The sequence below is a fragment of the Rutilus rutilus genome, assembly GCF_951802725.1.
Source record: "Rutilus rutilus genome assembly, chromosome: 1".
Taxonomy (NCBI): Eukaryota; Metazoa; Chordata; class Actinopteri; order Cypriniformes; family Leuciscidae; genus Rutilus; species Rutilus rutilus.
The window spans coordinates 23,452,339-23,476,279 of NC_140209.1; the positions used below are offsets into that span (position 1 = coordinate 23,452,339).

The 23,941-nt window shown below is 37.1% G+C and overlaps 1 protein-coding gene across 1 annotated transcript; it reads left to right on the forward strand.

The window, feature by feature from the left end:
* Positions 1-7,429: 7,429 nt before the first annotated feature.
* On the forward strand, positions 7,430-23,349 carry LOC311276839 (interferon-induced very large GTPase 1-like). Its single transcript, XM_084386791.1, has 7 exons — positions 7,430-7,481; positions 9,325-9,486; positions 10,265-10,318; positions 11,107-11,139; positions 11,308-11,922; positions 12,855-12,931; positions 17,379-23,349. The coding sequence occupies exons 2-7, from the start codon at positions 9,444-9,446 to the stop codon at positions 22,173-22,175; spliced, it is 5,619 nt and encodes a 1,872-aa protein (XP_084242917.1). The 5' UTR covers positions 7,430-7,481; positions 9,325-9,443; the 3' UTR covers positions 22,176-23,349.
* The last annotated feature ends 592 nt before the right edge of the window (positions 23,350-23,941 follow it).

Sequence of the window (23,941 nt, forward strand, 5' to 3'; positions counted from 1 at the left end):
TGAGTATGAGCTCCCACATACTGTGGTCGCCAGGTTAGAGGCCTCATCAGGCCTTCCTGGATTCGGACTAGCATAAGTATACGCACTTTCGTTTCGTGTACTTTTTAAAATCCATATTTGTGGTAAGGGTTATACGCTTCCGCTTCGTTCCCTTTTTTACGTGGCTCAGACTCCGGTTCTTCACCTTGGGTCCCACTCTAGATAGAATAGAAGAATAGAATGAGGCATTTATATAGCGCTTTCATATGTACTACTGTACACCCAAAGCGCTTTACAGTCATATCAGGGAATCTCTCCTCAACCCCCACCAGTGTATAGCATCCACTTGGATGATGCAACGGCAGCCACAGTACAACGGCGCCAGTGCGCTCACCACACACAAGCTACAGGTGGAGAGGAGAGAGAGTGATAGAGCCAATTCAATGTAAGGGGATTATTAGGAGGCCATGATTGGTAAGGGCCAATGGGTGGAACGTGGCCAGGACACCGGGGTTACACCCCTACTCTTTACGAGAAGTGCTATGGGATTTTTAATGACCACAGAGAGTCAGGACCTCGGTTTAACGTCTCATCCGAAGGACGGTGCTCTTTGACAGTATAGTGTCCCCGTCACTATACTGGGGCGTTAGGACCCACACAGACCACAGGGTGAGCGCCCCCTGCTGGCCTCACTAACACCTCTTCCAGCAGCAACCTGGTTTTCCTAGGAGGTCTCCCATCCAGGTACTAACCAGGCTCAGCCCTGCTTAGCTTCAGTGGGCAACCAGTCTTGGGCTACAGGGTGATATGGCTGTAGATGCGTCTTCTGTCGCAATGTTCTTCTGTCGCAATGTTTTACGACAGGTGCCTCCCTTTCAAGCTATCTCCCACATTTTGTGGTAACAGGCCTCGTTAGGCCTTTCTGAAGGTAGCCCCACATTGTGTGGCTGTCAGGTTACAGGCCTCTCCGGCCTTCCTGAATACGAGCTCCCACTTAAACTGTGGTCACCAGGTTTCAGGCCTCACAGGCCTTCCTGTGTATGAGCTCCCAAATACTGTGGTCGCCAGGTTACAGGCCTCACCGGCCTTCCTGATATGAGCCCTCATGTACTGGAGCTCCCCACATGAGGGGGTCATCAGGTCTTAGGTCTCAGTAGACCTTCCTGGTTTGAACCCTCTCTTACTTCCCCAGTGTTTGGAGCGAGCACTGGGTAGACCCGTGGATTGAGTGGACGATTTCCGTCGTTTCTTGAGGTTGAGTCACACTCTCCGGGAGATCCCGTCTCTGTGATCCGGAACTGAATGGTTTCTGCCAGCTTTGCAGGCCTTCGGTTTTTGGATGCCTTATCCAAGGCAACTTCCAGAGGTTCTGTCTCGGACAGACAGGCAATGGCCAGACTGTGTGTCTTAGTATACATCACCAGGCCAGCCTGGTGGTATTTCAGGAGGCATGCTCCCCTGAATAGTGACTGGCTGGGAGTCCCTTGGGTCCCCTAGCCACACTCCCTAGAAGGGACCCCTTCTTTTGGAAGTTGTGGTCCAAAGCCTTTGAGCTGGCCCAGATATACCCTCCATTAACTATGTTCTGGCAGTTTTCTTGGTTCATTAGCTTGGGCTATGACCGGTAGGGAGTGCTGTCACTGACAGCCCGATGTGACCTAAGGGTGAGTGGTTCTAGCGTTCATTGAATTGCTGGTTCTGACAGTTGTCACGGCCTTTGGGCATGCACTCCCCTCAGCATGGTGGCGTTGGTATATTGTTCCCCATAGCGTCGTTATGACGTATTGTCGAGTTCCCTTCGAAAGGGAACGTCTCAGGTTACGAATGTAACCTATGTTCCCTGAGAGCAGGGAACGAGACAATACGTCTCCCTGCCATGCCTCGGGGCCTGCCTGCAACAGTCCTTTCAGACGATAGGATGTTGTTACGGTTTCAAGGCGCCCTTTTTATACATACAGGTTGCGCACTCATCATTCAAGCTGATGATGCACGGGCTGTCGCCGGTCAACATGATTGCTGTGAGTTGATACTTGATTTCAGACACCTGTCACGCCTGAGGCGTTCCCCGTAGCGTCGTTATGACGTATTGTCTCGTTCCCTGTTCTCAGGGAACATAGGTTACATTCGTAACCTGAGACGGTTTCTAGACATAGGGAGTTCACTCCTTGTTGAGCAACAGGAGGTAGTTTGGATGAAGGACCCTGGGAAAAAGTGCACGCCCAGTAAGAAAAGTGTCTCTAAACCCTTATTACCAATTGGTTTACTTCTGTGGAGACGAGACCATTGTACCAGTCGCACTGAAACATTTTACATGTGATTCAAAACATTGACATAGAACAGAGTGAACTGAGTGAAAAGAAGAATGTGTAAAGGGAAGGAAGAGGGGAGAAGGAAAAAATGTGAAGGAAGGGCAAGAGGGAAATAAGCTTTCCCGCATCTTCACTCTGTAGAGTGTGGAGACAAATGGCAGTATGTGTTTGTGTTGTCCATATCTCAGGAGATCAAAATAGCTGAAGTTCTGTTTGTCTTACATTTTATTATATTTAAAGTCTCCTAGAATATATCTCCTTGGCTTCGTCATGCGCTTATCTAAAGCCACATTCCATGACAGTGGACTGTTTTTAACAGTAAAAAAACTTTTTTGAAGTGTGTTGCAGTCATATTTTTTTTATATATATATTTACAAAATACTATTAGATTGGTCAGTGAAAACATTGGAAATATTTATTTATACATTTATCAGCGAAGTAAAGGTTCAAGACAATTAACATGTTGCAACTTTTATTGAAATGGGTTGTATATTTCTACAGCTTTCCTTGTGTGCATGTGTTTATGATTATATAAAAGACAGACACAATAGACAAATTGAATAAATTTCTGCCAACCCCCTTGAAAATATTATGTTTGAGAATAGCAATATTTTTTATAGTTATGGGCTTTGGATAAAATAAAAAAGCGTTCACTCCAGTGGTGATTATGGGTATTACAAAACTATCTATTTGCTTATTTTTATTTTTACTTGGTTCAAAGTGATTGTCTTTTTGTCTCAAAAAATTGGTTATTCAAAGCTCAGGATGGTCATTCACAGAGCACATTGCGATGTACATGCACATATATAACCACATTGCACGTTCTTGTTCCTAAGACTTAAAAAGTAAGTCCAAATGTAATTATCAAGATCATAAAAAAAAATCTTTTTAGGGGTTAACTCTTCTCTTAAAAGGGTTGATTTTGTTTTTGGGGTGTACTAGAATATGCTTGCATGCATGATTGTTCAAAAACACATTATTTTTCACATATTTTACTTTAATACAGCAGACTGTTACATTTCTTTATACAGCACTTTATACAAAAGATTGTTCAAAAGCAAGCAGATTTACAGAATTAAACATAAAAAAGTGTCAGTGTCTCTTTCGATTAGAATTACAACTTAAATTTCTACTATAAAGCAGCTCTCCAGTTACTTCATGTTTTCACTTGCGGACATCTGAACTCGACAGACTAAACAGAAGAAACGAACCGGAGAAGAGTTCCATTGAAGGAGGAGCCTCACAACCATAAATCACCACGGACCAATGGCACTGTAAAAAAAAATCACAATTTTATGGAAAATAACAGATTTTTGTCCGGCCATTTTCTTTTCTTTTAAATTGTACTCAAAACTCTGTAAAAGTACAAACAATATCTTTAAATTTACAACTCAGCTGTTATTTTAAGTATTATGAAATTATTGACAAAATACTTCATTGTATTTTAATTACACGCGTTGCTATTTTGGATAACGGCCGCGTTTGCTTAGTGTTTCTGTTGTTTTTACTGCACTTAGGTGTCGTGCTGTCCAACACTTTAGTTTCGATTTCTCCCATTTACGGGCCAAAATGTATGCTTTTGCTGTGCTAATTGCAAGGGCGGGCACAGCAACTGTATAAGCAAATATAAACTAGAGAGATTAAGGAGAAAGCCAGGCAAGTGCATGGTCAGTCAGGGAACATGGTGAGAACACGTAAGTGTTTTTTGCTTAATACCAAGTTCTGCTGTTGCTTAGTTTATTATTCACTACTAGGTAGGGCTTTTCGATTCTCTGCTTATTATAAATGTTTACCTTTAATAACTATTCTCCTGTTTATTGGAAATGTTGAGCTAAATCCCGGACCTGACTCAAATATTTTTTGACAACTTTAGGCATATTGCATTTGTGGGGACTATATACATATGCAAACTATATCAGATTTTTTACCACTACCACAATCACAGCGTATGTTGTTTTCTGTTAACTGATTATTTTCACTCCTCCATCTTTTCCGATCTTACCCTCTGAAGTACCTTCTTTTAGGGCTTTAGTCAAAACAGATAAAGTACAAAGAAGAAGACCCCATCTAAGGAAAAGTCCAATTAATTTAAGTAAACCCGGTAGCATCACAGGCTTTAAAATTTGCCATTTAAACACCCGAAGCCTTGTTCCCAAACTAGACGAATTTAAAATCTTGCTTGTGCAGTCGAAAGCACATGTAATGGCAATCTCTGAGTCATGGTTAACTCCTAATATTCCGGATTCTTTTCTTTCAATTGAAAATGAAGAATTGTACCGTAAAGACCGCATTAGCAAGACCGGCGGCGGAGTGGCCTTGTATGTGAGTCGGAAATATGCACACTTAATATCAAAATTTGAAACCGAAACTGAAACATTAAAACTGATCGTACATTTTACACCTCAACATGCAATTACCATTATTGTCACCTACAAGCCCCCTAATGTCAGTGAAAGTTCTTATCTATCTCAGCTTTCTGACATAATTAAATCTGTTACATCAAAGGAGCTTGTAATTCTGGGCGATGTTAATCTCGACTGGAATGATAGCACATCAAAATCTTTAAAAGCTATTGCAATGAAACTTGGACTGTATCAATTAATTAAGGATCCAACAAGAATTGGTAAAACACGTAGCTCCATTTTGGATCTTTTTCTCACAAATCAGCCCTCAAAATATTCAATTTCTGGTGTCATAGATGTGGCTATTTCAGATCATTCGCTCATCTATGCAGTTAGAACTATCTTAAAATCAAAAAAATCTCATGCCTCCAACTCTGTACCAAAAATACCAATTTCAAAACTGCCGCAATTCAATGCTAATTTTGGTACTATTGATTGGAGTGATGAGCTATCATTAGAAGATCCAGAACAAATTCTAACACAATTTCATACTAAATTACATAAAATACAGAATAAATATATTACTGCCAGTAAGATTCGACTAAGAAAAAGTAGATTACCTTGGATAAATTCTGAAACCCTTCAACTTCTTAAATTGAAGGCCTCTTTTTTTAAATTGTATAGGTTAAATCGAACATCTGAGAGTAAAATTTATTTTATACAAATTAGAAATAAATGTACTTTGGAACTGCGTAAGGCTAAGGCGGTCTATTTCCAACAGAAGATTAACCAATCTAACAACCCAAAGACATTATGGCAGACCCTTAAGGTCATCACTGGTGAAAATGAAAATGAGAAGAAAAATGATGTTAATATTCAAATTTCCCTAAGTGGTAGTCTTATCTCAGACTCAGAAAAGATTGCAAGTGCTTTTAATGATTACTTTGTATCATCTGTTAAAGAATTGGCTATGCATTTTGCCATTCCCTCTTTGTCTTCACCTGTTCTCTCTTTAATAACTGATCAGTTCTCATTTTTTGAGATCAGAAAGAGGTGATACAAATATTACACCTGTTAAAAAATTATCATGCCCGTGATATTTATGGTTTAAATACCTTATTTTTAAAGACTCATGCTGATAGCCTCATACCTCTCTTTCTGCATTTAACCAACCTTTGTATCAGGCTTTCTATCTTTCCTACAAACTGGAAAACAGCACAGATTACTCCAATTTTTTAATCTGATGATCACACCCTTGTTTCAAATTATAGACCTATTGAAATACTTCCAGCAATGTCTAAGTTGCTGGAAAAAGTCTTGTATAACCAGCTAAGTTCTTATCTTGAAACTAATAACTGGCTTAGTGACTGTCAACACGGTTTTCGTGCTAAGAGATCAACCATGTCAACGTTATTACTCTTCACTGAACAAATACGTAACGCTCTCAATAAAGGTCACATTACTGGAGCTATTTTTATTGATTTACGTAAAGCATTCGACACAGTGAACCACCAGATCTTGCTAAACAAACTGTCTCCATCTGTGATAGAAATGCTCTCTTCTTATTTGACGAACAGGTCGCAGATTGTTAAAATTAATCATGTCATATCCCAATCTTTAGTTTGTGACATGTGTGTTCCACAAGGCAGTATTCTTGGACCTTTACTTTTTCTCTTATCAATGATTTCCCTCGAGTGTGTAAACACTCAAAATGTCTATTGTAGGCTGATGATACTGTGATTTTTCTCTCTGATGCAAATCCTAATGTCATAAATTCCAAACTATCATCTGATCTTCACCTCATACATGATTGGTTGAAAAAGAACCATCTGACCATCAATGTAAAGAAAACTGAATGTATGTATTTTCATTCACCAAGGAAAAGTTTTTCTTTTACCGACTTTATTACTTTTGCAAATCAAGATCTTGTCGTCACAAAGACTTACAACTACCTTGGTGTGCTACTTGATTCACACCTTACATATCGGGAGCACATTTCTAAATTAACAAAAAAGTTGAATCAGAAACATGTGTATAATAAGATTAGATCATATCTTTCCTTTTCAGTTTCTGAAACCTACTTACATGCCATTGTGTTACATGCCAATCTTTCTCATTATATGACTGCAATGAAATTAAGACCATTATACCAATCACACTGAGACATTTAAAATGATACCAAACATGAAAAGGAAAAACAATAGATTCACAAGATACATCATATGTGATAGACAATCTCAGTGAACTTTTGGTGACTCGACTCTGGGAGAGGGGGGATGCATATTTATAAACAAGGAGACAAGTTTGGACAGGACAATGTCCTGTGCTCTTTCATTGCGATCTTCTGTCCAGTGTGTGTTTTATTGCTTTATTATTTTGTCGAAGCAGGAAAATCAGTGTTGCATTGATCAGTGTTTATTTCATTATAATTCTCTTCATTTGTGTTCCAAAGATTGGACAAAAGTCTTATTGGTTTGGCTAATCCTTTACTCTATATCGTGATTCATTTTTCCACATTCACAATGCAAGCCATTGCATTTTTGTGCTGTGATATATTGTTACACCCCTAGAAGTACTGAAATTGACCTATTCACTTGGCCTTTTTCAATATATATTTACTTTTTTATCTTATCTGGTCTTTTTATTTTAAATGTTTTTCCCCCTTGTGCAGAACCATACTTTGTAGATTTCTTGTTTTGGTCATTCTGGATTCGTAATTTTTCATGTGAAAAATATTTTCCCATGCCGGAGGGAGAAAAGGCAACTGAAGTACACAGACTCCACCCTCCTGTAAACACTGAGAAACGTCTTCCTTGTTCATAAAGAGATTCAACAACACCTTGACACGCAGGTATCGCCTTTCTTTCTAGCTTTCTTTATTGAATATGTTTTATTATGTAAAACATTTTATGTAAATATAGAACAGTTTAAGATATAACAAGCGTTATAAATGCAAGTACTGTCTATAATGGTAGTCTCTTTCATTTTGATCTTGATATTTTTATCTCAAAAACAAATCTGTGTGTCTGTATTTTTTAAGTCTTTTGAACTAAAAACGTTTGGTAACGCATACACTATATATATTTTTTTCTTTTTTTTGCAATTAGCTGATTGTTTAATCATAAAGATTATAATTTGGTGTAAGGCGGTTTAATTCAAAATAAAATGTATTCAGTTAAACAGTAAATTATTATTCAGCTTGCTTTATATTGGTTTTAGCTGTGCATTATACAGTATGTCATTTCAACCAAACACTAATATAATTAAACACAGAAGGTTGTATGAACAGAACTAAAACACCTGGAGGAATAAAACCTGTTCTACTTGTTCAGTGGAACAAGATGGATCACATGTAGGTTAAAATAACACATTCAGCAGACAGATAGACAAGTTAAGTTTGCTTATAGTGTTGTACAGTATGTACAGTTTGCTTCAAAGCAGCTTTACAGTGAAATTGTCTCAAAATTCAGCTTGAGGAATATTTAATTCCAATTGCAAATTAGGTTTCAATTTCAGCAACAAAGCAGCTTAATACAATGTCAGAAAATTAAGTTATTCAATATTCTCAGTCAATAGTTTCAATTTAAAGCTTAATTGATAGGTTTTACCAATTGTTATATACCCCCACTGAGCAAGCCTCTTTGGCTGCCGACAGAAGCAAGGAACAATTATTATTAGCTAACACTATGAGACTGATGATAAAATCATAAATACAGCACTAGGTTAAAGCAGCTCAATTACCTGGGAGACAGACATGGGCCGTGACAGAAACAGCTGAAATCATACTGTAGTAAGTGGATGTAGTTTGACTGACAACAGAAGTCTCACTGGGTGTGTTTACATGCATTCATTAAATATGTGTTTTTTAAATACAGGGTATTAACTGCATTATTCTGCATTTTATCTGCATTATAACCTACATTTGTTTGTGAATGTTACTTTTAAAAATCGTATTGATAGTTCTCCACATTGCGCCGTTGTCTGCTATTTGCGAAAATGAGCTGTGATACGTCCACTCCATAACAAGTGAAAATCTTAGTGGTCAAGAGCAGAAATTCATTTCCCGCCGCAACTTCCTGCTGACATGTTGGAATACTCTTTGGTTTTTAATGCTTTATTTAACATCACAACAGGTAGGCCTATAATAAATGGAATACTCAGGGTCAGATACTCAAATGATTAGGCTGTTTTTACCTCACAACCAGGAAATAAACTGATTCATTAAATAAACACTCCACCTTTAATCAAAATAGATAAAGATTCTCATTTTCTGTGATTATAAAATGAAGTAAATAATTAAATGAGTAAAGAAACAAGAAAATAAATGAATGCAAAAATAATTAAAAGCAAATTACTGATCAAATAAGTAAACTATTGTAACCCCTTACCCCCCGCCACAATAATATTGTGTATCACCGATTTCACAGGCTGACGATAAGACGATATGACTTTGAAGCAAAATGCCTCACGACTAATTATACTTGTCTTCTTTATTTTGCTGCATTTTCTGGGCAACAGCCATAAAATTCACCTTAGGGCAGAATCAAACTGCACATTATATATAAGAACATAAAACAAATAAGTATACAACATTACACAATTAGACAAAGTGACACTGACACTGAAAAACATCTACTGTTGTGCTTCTCATGTCACTTCTCAAATGTTTAACTTATTTTTATTTTTTTTGGTAGAACCAAACAATTGTTCGACCCTGAATGAATGTAATTGCCAGGAGGACAATGAGCAGTGAAACCGCTCACATGAAGCTCAAATGCCAAGTGTGTTTATTCAGCACTAAATAAAGGCACCGATGTCATCAGTGGACGGCACAATGGCCAACAAGGAAAGCGAATGTGAGTACACAAAATCTGTGTCCCAATTCAGGAGATGCATCCTTTTAAGGCCGCGTCCTTCGAAGTGCGCGGCCGACGAGGCCTTCGGAGGACGCACCGAGACTTGTTTAAAGGGGTGCGACGAAGGCTGTCCCAATTCAAAGGTACTTCGAAGGCTCCTTCAAAATGCGGCCTGCAAATGCGTCCTTCTTTTCCCGTGAATGCAGGATACATCAGAAGGATCCTTCGCAGCCTTGCCTACCCCAGAATTCATTGCGCGCCGGAGACGAAATGGCCAGATTACACTTTTAAATGTAAGTATTGACAGCATCGAATTACGTTCGAATTGGGACAGCATTCGTCACGCCATGATGACGCAGTCTGCTATACTTTCCCCTTTAAACGAGTCTCGGTGCGTCCTACGAAGGCTGCGTCGGCCCGACACTTCGAAGGACGCGGCCTTCAAAGGAAACAGCCCCTGAATTGGGACACAGCTAAAGTCTGCATGGAACTTTCTTGATCAATTCATCTAATGTGATCTTGGCCACATTCAGTTGCAGTTATTATTGACAGTGACCGCTGCATTTGATAATCAAACTGATTGGGTGTTTTAGAGTTTCAGGGACCCACAGAGTGTTTTATGTGTTTCTCAATAATTAGTTAATTTCTAATAGAGAACTTAACATTTTTCCTTTCTGGTCATATTTTTCAGTAATATTTCTTAAACTTGTGATTTCTTAAAAAAACTAAACAAAGATGGGACATTTAAACAAGAATGTAATTGATTTTTGCTCTGCAGCAGTTGTTCGGACTTATCAAAGAAGTCACAGCATGGAAATAAACCCCCCCAAGTGTAAGTATCAATATGAAATTATGAACTGTTTATTGATTTAAATAGCTTGTACTCCTTTTTTCATTACATGATGTGTGTGTAGTGTTTGTTTTGCAGTGGACAGCAGTCCAGATTTAGATCAGACAGTAAGACAATTGAATGACTCGACAGCAAAAAAAAAAAAAGAGTGTGATAAAAATGTAGTTTTATGTATTTTATAGTTTTGATGAACCGTTAATTATTTAACTTAAATAGATTTGTGTCACTTCACTGATAAATCTGTTAAGTTCTTTATGTGTTCTTTCTGTGTGTTGCAATGTTCTCACAACTGAAGGCTATATTTGATATTTGAATATTTGAATAAAGGCTATGCTGTACATTGTACAAAAAAGTTAAAAAAAAATATTATAAAAAATATATAATAATAAAAAAAACAATAAATATATATATATATATATATATATATATATATATATATATATATCTCCATCCATCCATCCATTTTCTTCCGCTTATCCGGGCCCAGGTCTTATATATATAAGACAAAAATAAGACCACTCTATCGCACTGTTGACTTTACTCTTTGATTTTATTCAATAAAATAATTCGTTATTTTATTTATTTATTTTATTCGTTCCGCAAAAACGTATATCTTATTTTTGTCATTTAAATCAGTTCCTGCTATCTATTGAATTGGAATTTATAAATATATATGATTTTGCAACACTGATCAGATTTACTGTGGTGCATATTATTGTTTATTTGTTGTTGTTTATTTAGGTAATGTGTGTGTTGTGTTTGTTTTGCAGTTGGCAGTAGTCCATATTTGGATCGCACTGACAGTAAGACAATTTAATTATTTTATCACAACAAAAATGTGTGATATACAACTAATACTGAATTTATATGACATATTTATATGATTTATATTATTTGCAACACTGATCAGATCATTTATTGTGGTGCACTGTGTGGATTAAATTCTGGATTTTTTGTTGTTGTTTATTTAGGTCTAAAGGAGTCGTCTCTGACAGTTGTACTGTTTGGAAACTCTGCATCTGTCCAGTTTGAACCTGAAAACATTCTGCTTGGAGAAGACAAGCCATTTACAACTGTAGAAACCCCCAGGATTGTTCCTTCACAAAAGGAGATATCAGAACATCACATCTCCTTGATCAACATGATTGACTTACATGAGACTGACTCTGTGGATCATCTCATTGATCAACTGGTGAATGAACATCAAATCCACATCTTCGTCTTTGTTGTGCGACTGGGTCAGTTAACAGATGCTGATAAGATGGGTCTGGAATGGCTTCAGAAAGTGTTTGGAGACAAGGTTTTTCAGTTTGTGATGATTCTCTTCACCTACGAGAGAGAAGAAGAGTGTGACACAATAAAAGATTATCTGAAGAAAGACCCTGTTCTGGAGCAGCTGCTGGAGAAATGTGGAGGAAGATTTCACTCCTGCAACAAGATGATGAACAACCAATCAGAGATGAGAGACCTGATGAACAAGATTGAGCATCTGTTTAATGAGAATAATCAGCAGTGTTACACAGCAGAGATGTATAACACAGTGTTAAAACAGAGAGAAGGCCTGAAAAACAGTGAATCCCAAAGTGGTAAGAACACAGATTTGGTTTCCTGGTGTTTAACATGTTGTTTATTCTAATGTGTATTTGCCCTTGATGCAATTCTATCACTTTGATTCCCAATCCAACGGTCTCCATTGACTTTGCATTGCGAGAGGATGCCTCCTTGTCATTTATGACTTATAACAAAAAAAAAAAAAAACTGCTATGTGACAAGGTGTACAGCAAACAAGCTAAATAACCCAGAAAAATTTTTTATAAGCTGTCGACCCCCAAAAAAACGGTTGTTTCAGGACATAAAAGTGGATCAATTGAGACAGAGCGCAACTAGTTCTCGAACTACTCAGAGAACTACGCCCACTGGAACGTGACATGTTATTGTAAAAAATGCTACAGCTTAACTTACATAAATATAATATATAAAACTGACATTTGGATATTTTACCTACCAGTGACAAAATGTTTACTGCACACGTAGCCATGAGTGTCAGGATCCCACAATTTACGCATTCTTCCTGCTGATGCTTCAAGTCTTATTGCCTGTATCCACATTTGTCTCCATCCACTTTTGTCTCCTTAAATGCTGGCTTTTACGGTTTGGAAGCTTATAAAAATGTATTTCTGTTTTTTTAGCTTGTTTGCTGTACACCTTGTCACACAGCAGCTTTTAGGCATTTTTCTGTCTTTTGTTATAAGTCATAAATGACAAGGAGGCAGCTTTTCACAATCCAAAGTCAATGGAGACCGTTGGATTGTTTTCCCCCTCGGTGGGCGTGGTCTTCAGATTATGACGCTTTGCGTTGTCTCTATACTTTTATTAACTTTATAATTTGCCAGAACTGTACATTAATTTAAACAGACAGCTGTGCAACTGCAACATAACATTAATTTGTACAACAATAATTTTCTAAGCTGTTGAAAGTCTTTCTTTAAAAATGTGCTTTATTTCTGCTTCCTTAAAGCAGGTTGTTCAGAACCCACAATCAATAAAGAAAGAATGGAAGACACTACAACATCAGAGACTGGAGAAAAATATGGCGTGAGTGCACATTAAATATTGGCTGCATTGATAAAAAAAAAATTATCCTTTTGAAGTTTTCAAAGTAAATATATGATTCCACTTTATATTAAGTGGCTTTAAGTACTATGTACTTCCATTGAAAAATAAGTACAATGCACTTATTTTGTTCATGTTGTATTGTAAAACACCTTTGATGCTATTGAGGTGTGATATGGCCTTACCCGGTAAGGTGTGGTGGTATGGGTAGCTTTAAGAGTGGGTTAAGGTGTAAGGGAAGTGTCAACAGTGTAATTACAAATGTAATTACATAAACTAATTACAGCTGTAATTACATGCAGGTATTTTCAAAATATAAGTACAATGTAAAACATGTATGTACACAATTAGTCCATTATATTAAATTATTAATTTCAATGTAAGTACATAGTACTTAAAGCCACTTAATATAAAGTGGGACCAAATATAAATCACTAGAATCAAAATGCTTCTCATGTCTGAATAACAAAAAAAAAGAAAAAATAACAAAAAAAGAAAAAGAAAGAAATCATAAGAAACAATGATAAATTGGTATAAACCAAATGGGTCATATTGATACAAAACAAAACATTGTTAACCCTCTGGGGTCTGAGGTGTTTTCTGGGCCTGGAGGTGTTCTGCCATGCTCAGACATTTGTGCTTATTTCTGTTACTTGTGACATTTTCATGGCTAAAGTCTGATTACACTGTATTCAGCACAAACTCTGCTACAATAATATATCAACAGCATGTATGTAAAAGTTTGTAGTTTTGAGATAATGACGTTTATGCGTGGTTTGTGAAAATACAAAAAACAATTGTCATTGAAATAAGCTCATGAAATCCATACTGATTATTTCTTCACAAGACTTTTGAAAATTGTATCACGTAGCCTAAAGTATTTGCTCCAAAACTATGTGAAAATCACCCTGACTGCTCATTCAGATAAGACAATATATTGATTTAAAAACTGTAAGACGTGTTTTGTGTAAGAAAGCTTTATGCGGGAGGCGTGATCATGTCATTAATATGACACCTGAGAAAGACAAAGACCCTCCCCTAACGGCCCTATTAGGAGCTATCAGGCCCTGTCATTCTGAGCAACCTTGCACAAAGAATGAGGAGATTAAAAAAAGAATGGCTTTTTGATTGTTTGGATTTATTTACAACACAACATAATCCAAAGATACACAACAAATGACAAAAAGCACACTATTGAAAACAATGATCCAAAGACAGAGACCTTTGTGCCATTCCTAAAAACATTGTACATACCTTTAATTTCCAAGGTGTCTGATTTTCACTTTACCATGTTCATATACAGAGACTCATGTGAATGTTGAAGTCAGCAGGACTCAGTTGTATCTGGGCCCTGTAAAAAAAAAAAAAAACCTGTGCACATACTGATATCAAGAGAAACTATAGCTGCACGATATTGGGAATAGATGTTAGATTTTTCTGGTTAAAATTTATTTTTAAAATTCACAGAATACACACACACACACAAATGTTTCCAACAATAATGAACACCAGGTTTGTTGTGCCTTGTAGGCATAGGCTACGTGCAGTGCTGCATAAAATAATAATAACAATAAATTAAGTCTTCCAAAAGATTTCAGTAACAACTACGCTAGAGAAAAATATATTGATTACAATATAAAAACATGAAGCCTATTGTTTGGTGCGTTTTGCGCTCCAAAATATGAAACATTCAAACGCAGACCGCGCTCCAAAATATGATACATTCAAAAGCAGAGCTCGCTCCAAAATATGAAACATTATGGTTACCATACTATACATATCTATGTTTGAGCAGATATCCACAAACACAGTAACGGTTCAACTGCAATGTGAAGTTTATGCAACAATAACATAAACTAATAATTAAGAATTTCTTACCTTACGTCTTTCTTTTCTTCAAATCGCGTTCTTCTTCTTCTGAGGTAAATCCAATGTAAGCTCACAGCGTCTTCCGAACTCGACGAAAAGCAGAGACTTTGGTAAAGTTTGGTGCTTTGTTTTTGAGGTAACGAGCGCGTTCGTGAGAGGCGTGGGCGATTTGCATGTCAATCTCTTTTGCGCGTGTGGGCGTGGTCAAATTAAAAATAATGAGCAAGCATTTGAGAAGCTGGACATCTTGTTGGTTTTACACAAATTACTTAAGCAGAGAATATTTGTTTTCAGTTTGAATCCGATCATTTAAAAGTACACACTTAAATGATTATATAGATATATGGCTCATAAATGTGTGACAAGTATTCGCTGAGTTTTGTTTCAGTTTATAGACGTGCTCAAGAAAAAAAGTTCACCACGACGGAGAGGCAGAAAGCACACCCTGTTTATTTTCTTTATTTTACAAAAGCACAATGTTTTGATTTGATTGTAAGTGGACATGTATGACTGTCACTTTTGCATTAAGCTAGTGCAGACACTGGAGTCTCCACTCTCAACGGAGCGTAACTTGTCACGAGAGTGCATCAGCTGCGTGATTGAAGATGCTGATTTACACAACCTTCAGAAGCGAACTGTAGGAATAGTCTGTGCCTTGGAAGGATCAAGACATGATAGTATGTGTCCTTCAGGTTTATCACCATGAACCCATCTTGATGTTGAACACATCTGCATAAGCATTTTGAACAGAAGATTGTACAGGGTCCGGTTCAAAATTTGCAGATCTAAGATTACGCTCAACCAACCTCCTTTCTTGGGTACAATAAAGGGCTGTAAAACCCTTTCTTCATCTCGGCCAAAGGGACAAACTCTATTGTGTCCTATTGTGTAATCTCCGCTCAAAGGACAGGAGTGTTCTTACCTTGCACAGAGTTGCACAAATAGGACTTTTTCGGTGGAAATTGGAGAATTTTCATCAAGCTCAGTTCCCGTCACTTGTGGGGTTCCCCAGGGCTCCATTCTGGGTCCAACCTTATTTTCTCTCTATTTACTCCCTCTGCGTCTTATTTCGGAGTCCCATAAAGTTTCATATCATATTTATGCAGATGATACTCAGCTTTATTTTCCTCTAAAATCAGATACTGATTCAGTGTCCTCTTTGCTAGCTTGTTTAGAGGACATTAAGACCTGATGGACAACAATTTCCTTCAACTAAATCAGAAAGAGACTAAAGTAATGCTGTTTGGCCTTTCACAACTTTTAAGTCCCTGGGTCCCTTCAATATAACATTCGTGATAAAGTAAAAAATCTGAAAGTAACCCTTGATCCTGAGTTAAAATTTGACAAACAAATCAACTCAGTCAAATCAGCCAATTTTCTGCAGCTTAGGGGACTTTGTAAGCCCAAAAATGATCAGATTTTTTGTGATTTGGAGACTGTTATCCATGCATTCATCTCAACAAGACTGGACTATTGTAATGCTCTATATGCTGGAATTAATCAGTCCTCTCTTTTGCGCCTACAACTGATAGAGAACGCTGCGGCTCGTTTTTTTTTTTTTTTTTTGACAGGGATAAAAAAGAGGAAACATATTAAATTCAGCAAGCACTTCTTTGTCAAGGTAAATGGAAGTTGCTTCGCATAGACAAGAGACACTGGCTTAGGCACCGAAGAAAAAAAACAACAACAGTGTGTAGTGCAGCAGGCTCACCTTACATACCTGTATGTCTGGGGGACATGGCTTGGCATGCAAATTCCACAAACCAATTCCATTGGCAGCAATTTCCAATATATCAGAGGTGTTGGTATTTCGACAAAATGACCGATAGAAAGGGAATCCCAGATACTTTATTTGTTATAGATTAGATTTATTTTAGATTTTACACTTTGCATTTGCCTAAATAGAAGCAACTCTTGGTTTTGGGAACTGTTTGGTTTTAAAAGAAGTTTGCTTTAGAATTGTGCTTTTAACATTTTTCATTAAATTTAGAAAAACAAATTTAGAAGCACAGCAAAATTTTGAAATTTAATGTTGTACTTGTTCAAACACTTGTTTTGATTTTTGTCCGTTTCTTCAAAATAAGCCAAATTTTTCTACAAACGATACTCTTAATAAACGAGAAATTTGTATCATAATACTTGCTATACTGGATGTAGAAACACTGTAGTAAAATGTTGTAATGTTCAAAATGTTCAGAGCTTACTCTGAAAAACCTGACTAAAATGTGCTTAAGGAATTTTGAGAAAACGATTTATCACAATTGCGACTTGTGAAACTGAAACATAGGAATAGTGTTTATAGTTTGACTGTTTTATTTCACTAAATGACATTATGGTTTTTGATGTTTGGTTAAAATAAATGGATTCTAATGTGTAAGCAAATAAGAAAAACTGTAGGAGTACAAAACAATTGAACTGACATTGGGTTTTGCTAGATTGATCTCTTTTGTACAAAATTCAACATTCTCACAAAATCTAATAATTGTTAGATTAGAATGATTGTATTGTTCAGTTCTTTAAAACCACTAATCAACATAGATGTTGTTTATTTATCTAACAGGAAAAAAACAAAGACATGAAAACAACAGTCAGACCAGATCAATGCCTCCAACAGGATGATACTAAACAAATGAATCTATTTCACAGACTTCATCTTGAAGGCAGACAACACAATAAACTGAGAACTGCAGATGTTCTTCAGTTAACAGCACATTCATTACAATCACACGAATCTTGTGCTGAAGAGGAGCTGATTCAGACTTTCCTTCAAAAACTCCTGATGATGGACTACAGAGCGAGATACATCAATATTAATAAGGGTAAAGAACAGGATCAAACACAACAAAGAGACAAAAACTCTGAAAATGAGGGTGATATTTTTGATGATGTTTTTAAAGATGTAACTTCATCCAAGAAAGGAACAAGCGTATCTGAGCAAATTCACCCGATGGATGTTCAGATGGCTGTGTTTCATTGTGCTGATGGTTTCCTGAAGCAGCTGATGGTCACTAAACTGTCCCAGTGTCAGTACGCTCTGCCTCTGCTTGTTCCTGATCCAGTCACACAACAGATTGAGTTTCCTCTCTGGACATTCAAACAAATCAACAAGAGCTGGAAGATGAGAAACACAAACAATGAGATCATCAGTCAAAACCATCTGATCTACAAGGCACAAACTCCAATGGTGTCTTTCTTCAGGTTTGGCTTTGTGTCTTCATCCAAGTCTCAGCTGATGAACAGTCTGATCAATGAGAAACACAACACGTTCTTCCACAGGAACTGCCCAGGCAGCAGCAGAACCAGAGTCCTGATGGATGGAGTGGTGGAGATCGCCTGGTTCTGCCCCTCTGGGAAAAACACGGATAAATTCACTGACTGTGTTGCGTTCTGTAATCTACACGGTGATGCAGGAGACCATGAGAAACAGCTGCAGATCCTCACTGAAATGGCCTCAGTCAATGTTGTTATTCTACCACGACTCGACAGGCATGACAAAAGTGCAGCAATAATCCAAAACCTGTACAAGGACCAAAAGCCACTAATTTTTCTTTTTACAGAAGATGAATCTGCAGTAAATGAGATGAAGAAAGAAGGGAAATTCAAAATTGGTCTGAAAGACAGAAATCAGTCAGAAGTATCTGAAGAACTCAGAAGAGTTATAAATGATTGTCTCTCAGAATCATCTTCCACTTTCAGACTTGAAGATTTGTCCAAACACTCAGACATCAGAGTAGATGAGGAAGATGATGAAGACTGCAGGAGAGGAAGAGAAGCAGCACAGCAGATGATGAGTTTACTGGAGAAGAAAGATCTGACAGAAATCAAAGACTCATTTCTGCCTCATCAGGGGAAACTGTGGCATCAGTGGAGTCAGAAGAACAAAGAACTACATCGACCTCGAGCAAATGAGACAGAACTGGAAAGTAGAAAACACACAGAAATGACGAGAATTCGTCAACAGCAGCATGAGTCTAACATCAGTGAGTTTATGAAATACTTTATAAATGAAACTGATTCAGATTCTGCAAATAAAAAAATATATTTTCTGAAATTGCTTGAAATACACCTGGATGAATATATCTCTGCTGACCTTTCTGCTATACATAAAAAATATGATGAAAAGTGGTCAACAGTTGTAAGACTGAAAGAGAATTATGATAAATCCAAGGAACTGACAACTGAACAAGCAGAACTTGAGAGAATATCTGAGGATCTTCAAGCCGCAGCCTTTGGTTTGCAGCACATCATGAGGGAGATCGGTCAGATCTATGAATCATGTTCATCTGTGAAGAAGAACAAGAAAGATCTGCAGTTTGACTTCTCTTCTTTCCCGAGTCTTGCAGCAGAGATGATGATCTCTGGATTTCCACTGGAGCTGATGGATGGAGATGCTGCTCATGTTCCTGTGATCTGGATCTCTGCTGTTCTAGATAAACTCCTCCAGAAACTGGGAGATCAGAGAGTCTTTGTGCTGTCAGTTTTAGGGATTCAGAGCTCTGGGAAATCCACCATGTTAAATGCCATGTTTGGACTCCAGTTTGCCGTCAGTGCTGGCAGGTGCACCAGAGGAGCTTTCATGCAGCTGGTCAGAGTCTCAGACGAGATGAAAACACAGATGAACTTTGACTATATTCTGGTTGTTGACACTGAGGGTCTAAATGCTCTAGAACTGGCTGGAAGATCAACAAGACATCATGACAATGAATTGGCCACATTTGTTGTTGGTCTTGCAAACCTGACCTTGATCAACATCTTTGGAGAAAACCCATCTGAGATGCAGGACATTCTTCAGATTGTTATTCAGGTCCTCATGAGGATGAAGAAGGTCAGACTGAATCCCAGCTGTGTGTTTGTGCATCAGAACGTTTCAGACGTCACAGCTGGAGAGAAAAACATGGAGGGAAGGAGACGACTGCAGGAGACACTGGATGAGATGACAAAACTTGCTGCTGAAGAGGAAGTCTACGATGCGGAATATTTCAGTGATGTCATTAGATTTGATGCACGGAATGATGTGAAGTATTTTGCTCATCTTTGGGAGGGAAATCCACCAATGGCTCCACCAAACCCAAACTACTGTGAGAATATTCAAGAGCTAAAGGAAACTATTATGTCTCATGCAGCAAAATCAGATAAAATAATGCTGACACATTTAAAAGATCGTATTAAAGATCTCTGGGAGGCTTTACTGAAGGAGCAATTCGTCTTCAGCTTCAGAAATTCTCTAGAGATTTCAGCCTACAGGAAACTGGAGACCGAATACAGCAAGTGGTCCTGGAGTCTTCGCAGTACCATGATGGAAACTGAGAACAAACTACACAACAAAATAGAAAATGAAGCAATTCATGAGGTTGAGGAAACTGATCTTCAAAGAGAACTGAAGGAGACAAGTGAAGAAGTGGAGAAATCAATGTCAGAATTCTTTGACAAAGACAAAGATAAAGATATACTGATTCACTGGAAAACATCATTTGAAATCAAAATCAAAGATGTTCAGGAAAACATTGTGAGAGAAACAAAGAGGAAATTAAATGAGATTCTTCAGCAGCGAGACCTGAAGAAAAAGATTGATGCTCTGAAGACACATCATGAAAACACTCTCTATGAAAAGAGTAAAACACTTGCCTTAAAACTCAAAGACAAAGCAAATGATGAAGAAACACTGAAAAAAGAATTTGATGTGTTTTGGAAACAGTATGTAAAGAAGATCATCACAGACACTCCTGCAATCAAAGACATTGACATTCTGACAGATGTAAAAAGGCTTCTCAATGACATCCATCAGGGATGTCTCCCTGTAGACCACAGAAACGATGATAGTGAATACAATATTTTCAATGTGTTGAGTTTTTCTGAGTATGTTATTTTCAAAAGGTCCACAAAAAAAGAGATGCAAGATGCTGTAAAGGATGCTTGCCGAACAGTTAAAGGAAAATCTGGATCTACTCAAACTATGTCTCCAGAGAATGAAGCTGAAATCAAGTCATTAATCACAGATGTTGAACAGAAAACAGAAAGAATGATTCAATCATTTAACATTTCAAAGATGGGCTACAACATCAGCTGCATTCAAAAACTCACAGGTTACATCAAGAGGAGAGTAACAGAACATCAGGAAGGACCAGTGAATTATAAGTTCAAGAATGAATTCTTCATGATTTTAGTTCTATCCATCTGTAAGAGAGCAAACAAGATGATCTCTGACCAACAAAGACTGTTCAAGGAAGCCAATGATCCTGTTCTCTATTTAGAGAGGAAGAGAGCAGAGTACTATAGTATTTTCCAGAAATACTGTCATGGAGCAACATCAGCTGCCATTTTTGGTGAGATCATCTGTCAGAAACTTAAAGTGCCCATTGAGCAGAGTGTCTACAAGAAGACTGCCAGAGATCTGGCAGGTGAAATGAGATCAAACTGTGAATCACTGAATGGAAACAGATCAAATCTGGAGAAACACATCCTGAAAACACTGGCAGAAAAGGAGGATTTTGACAAATACATGGACTACATTGATAATCCCAGAGATCACTTCAAGTATTTCATCAGAGATGAAGTCAGTCGATACATCACTGATAAGTTCAGTGTCAGTGTTTTACGCAAGATGAAGGAGAACATTAAACTCCTGCAGCAGAAGATCATGGAAGCAGCATGTGAATCTACTGAACATGTTCAAGAGAACAGAGGAGACGTTGGTTTGTGGTTGAAGAGTTTCACACAGAAGCTCTCAGATGTGCTGATCTTCTCTGAAAAAGACCTCAGTGGAGTCAAACATGATGATGTTGATGATTTCAATCTACTAGAAGATGTGATAAGACAAGAACTTCATGCTATAGTGTCAGACATCAGTAGTAGTTTCAACACAAATACTTTTCCAGCAAATCTGGACTATCCGTTCAGACCAGATGAGATTCTGATTGATCACTTCTGTCAGTGCTGTTGGGTCCAGTGTCCGTTCTGTAATGCCATCTGCACCAACACCATAGAAAACCATGATGGAGATCACAGTGTTTCATTTCATCGTGTTATTGGACTAAGCGGAATATATTACTCTAATACAGAAAACCTGTCTGCCCATATCTGCACATCAGCAGTAGCAAACAGCAATCTATATTTTTATCCCAATGAATCACAAAAAGTTCTCTGGAGAGATTACAGAACAGCAGGAGAAGATTATGCAAAGTGGAGCATCACTCCTGATCTCTCTGAGCTGCCCTACTGGAAGTGGTTTGTGTGCAGATTCCAGAAAGATCTGGAAAAACACTACAGTAAAACATTTGAGGGACAGGGTAAGATCCCAGATGAATGGAAAAAATACTCAAAACAGGATGCTCTAGAGAGTTTGGATAAATACATTTAGTTCCTCATTTGCAAGTCGCTGGATAAAAGAGTCTGCTAAATGAAAACTTTTAATTTAGTTAAACATGTCTTAGGTCTTTGATTTATAGAACACAGTTTGAAATAAATTTAGTAAATCATTTAATCCTCAGTTCAGAGAATACTGTACATCAGAGAGAAGAGTTTACATATTTAAATAAAGTGCTCCGTTTCAAAAGACAGTATGTGTTCCACACAGTGAACTGATCTCTTCTGTAAGACAATAGTTGTTGGAACAAAAGACTTTCATTTATGAGGAAAGTGGCAGTCTTCTGTAGCAGTTTGAATACATTTTCAATTAGGAAAACTAAAATACTATATTTTTTGTAATAAACTGTGAGAAACTTATGCACTGATTTAAATTTGAAGTATCTAATAACATTATAAATTATGTTTCATGTTTTCAGTGCACACTGTTTGTTTATAATTAATAGGATATTTTCTCGACACGTCACTGACAAAACTGATTAAGTTTAAGTTAAAACAAGTCTCCAGATTTTGTTTTATCATTAATCCTATACTTAACAAGTAATTAAACTCAACATTACATGACAAGCAAAAATCTATTACATTTCATCACAATACCCTCATCTATTACCAATTCACCTGCCTCTGTCGCAGTTTTTTTGGGGGGGGAGTGTTGTCGCAGCATCAGAAGTTGTTTATATTTACAAGAAAAAAAATTAAGTTGGTTAGTGAAAACATTAGAAATCATTTCTTTGTACTTTTTAGTGAAATATAGGTTCAAGGGAATATATATTTTTTTTTTATCACAGATTCCTGAATTTATTGCATTTTATAAAAGTTGCAACCTTTGGAAATGGGGTTATACATTTCTACAGCTTTTCTTGTGTACATGTGTTTGATTATATAAAAGACATACACAATAAAGAAAACCTTTGGATAAAAAGAAAGGGGTGAGTCCATCCGAAGTGGCCCAATGAAGGTTGCTTGACCATATTAATTGGTTTTGAGTGATTACCTCTATGTATTTGTATTGCTAAACAATCCACACACACACACAAACATTTATGTCTAAATATAAGATTTATGAATATAAATTGCATATAACATTTCCATCCAGTTGTATGTTTTGTATGTGTGTTTTGTATGTTGGTTGTATGTTTTAACATAGACAAATGAATAAACTGAATGCGATCCATATTTGTCAGTCATACATAAATGAAACATGTCAGAATGAGATTTATGAAATAGTATACAGCAAAATCCCCAGGGTTATAATAACACGGCTCATTGTTCATTGTGTGCAACACTATACTGTTAAAATAACAGTGAAGCAGTGTTGAAGTTAATGAGATAATTAAGTGATGATTGAGCATTAGTAATGAACACCTGCTGTTAACAAGCAGAATCACTGAAGGAAAGAAAAACATAAGGAACAGAAAAAAAAAATAAGAAAAAGAAGCAGAAACACAAGAACCACAATGGACTTCCAGCCATAGCCTTAGATGAAATTAACTGAAGATAAAAGACATTAAATCTCTGAAGATCTCAGCAGAGGAGGATTAAACAACTTTACAGCCTTACCAGCTTCACTTATTACTAAGCGGTTTGACTTTATATCTGTCATTTACAGTTTAATTGAAAATAATAGTTTCATTTGAATTCACCGTCATGGTGATCAGAGTTTGTTTTAGTTGGGTTCTTGACCCTTGACTTTTAAACTTTAGTTTTTCTCTGGTTGTTTTTCTCTGATTCACTGATCTTATTTGGAGTCTAATGTTCTGA

What these genes read in the sequence shown, in the direction of transcription:
- LOC311276839 (XM_084386791.1), top strand. Translation starts at nt 9,444, where the DNA reads ATGTCATCAGTGGACGGCACAATGGCCAACAAGGAAAGCGAAT. An exon ending in GGAAATAAACCCCCCCAAGT is followed by an intron (nt 10,319 to 11,106) that starts GTAAGTATCAAT and finishes TTTGTTTTGCAG; the next exon opens with TTGGCAGTAGTCCATATTTG. An exon ending in ATATTTGGATCGCACTGACA is followed by an intron (nt 11,140 to 11,307) that starts GTAAGACAATTT and finishes TTGTTTATTTAG; the next exon opens with GTCTAAAGGAGTCGTCTCTG.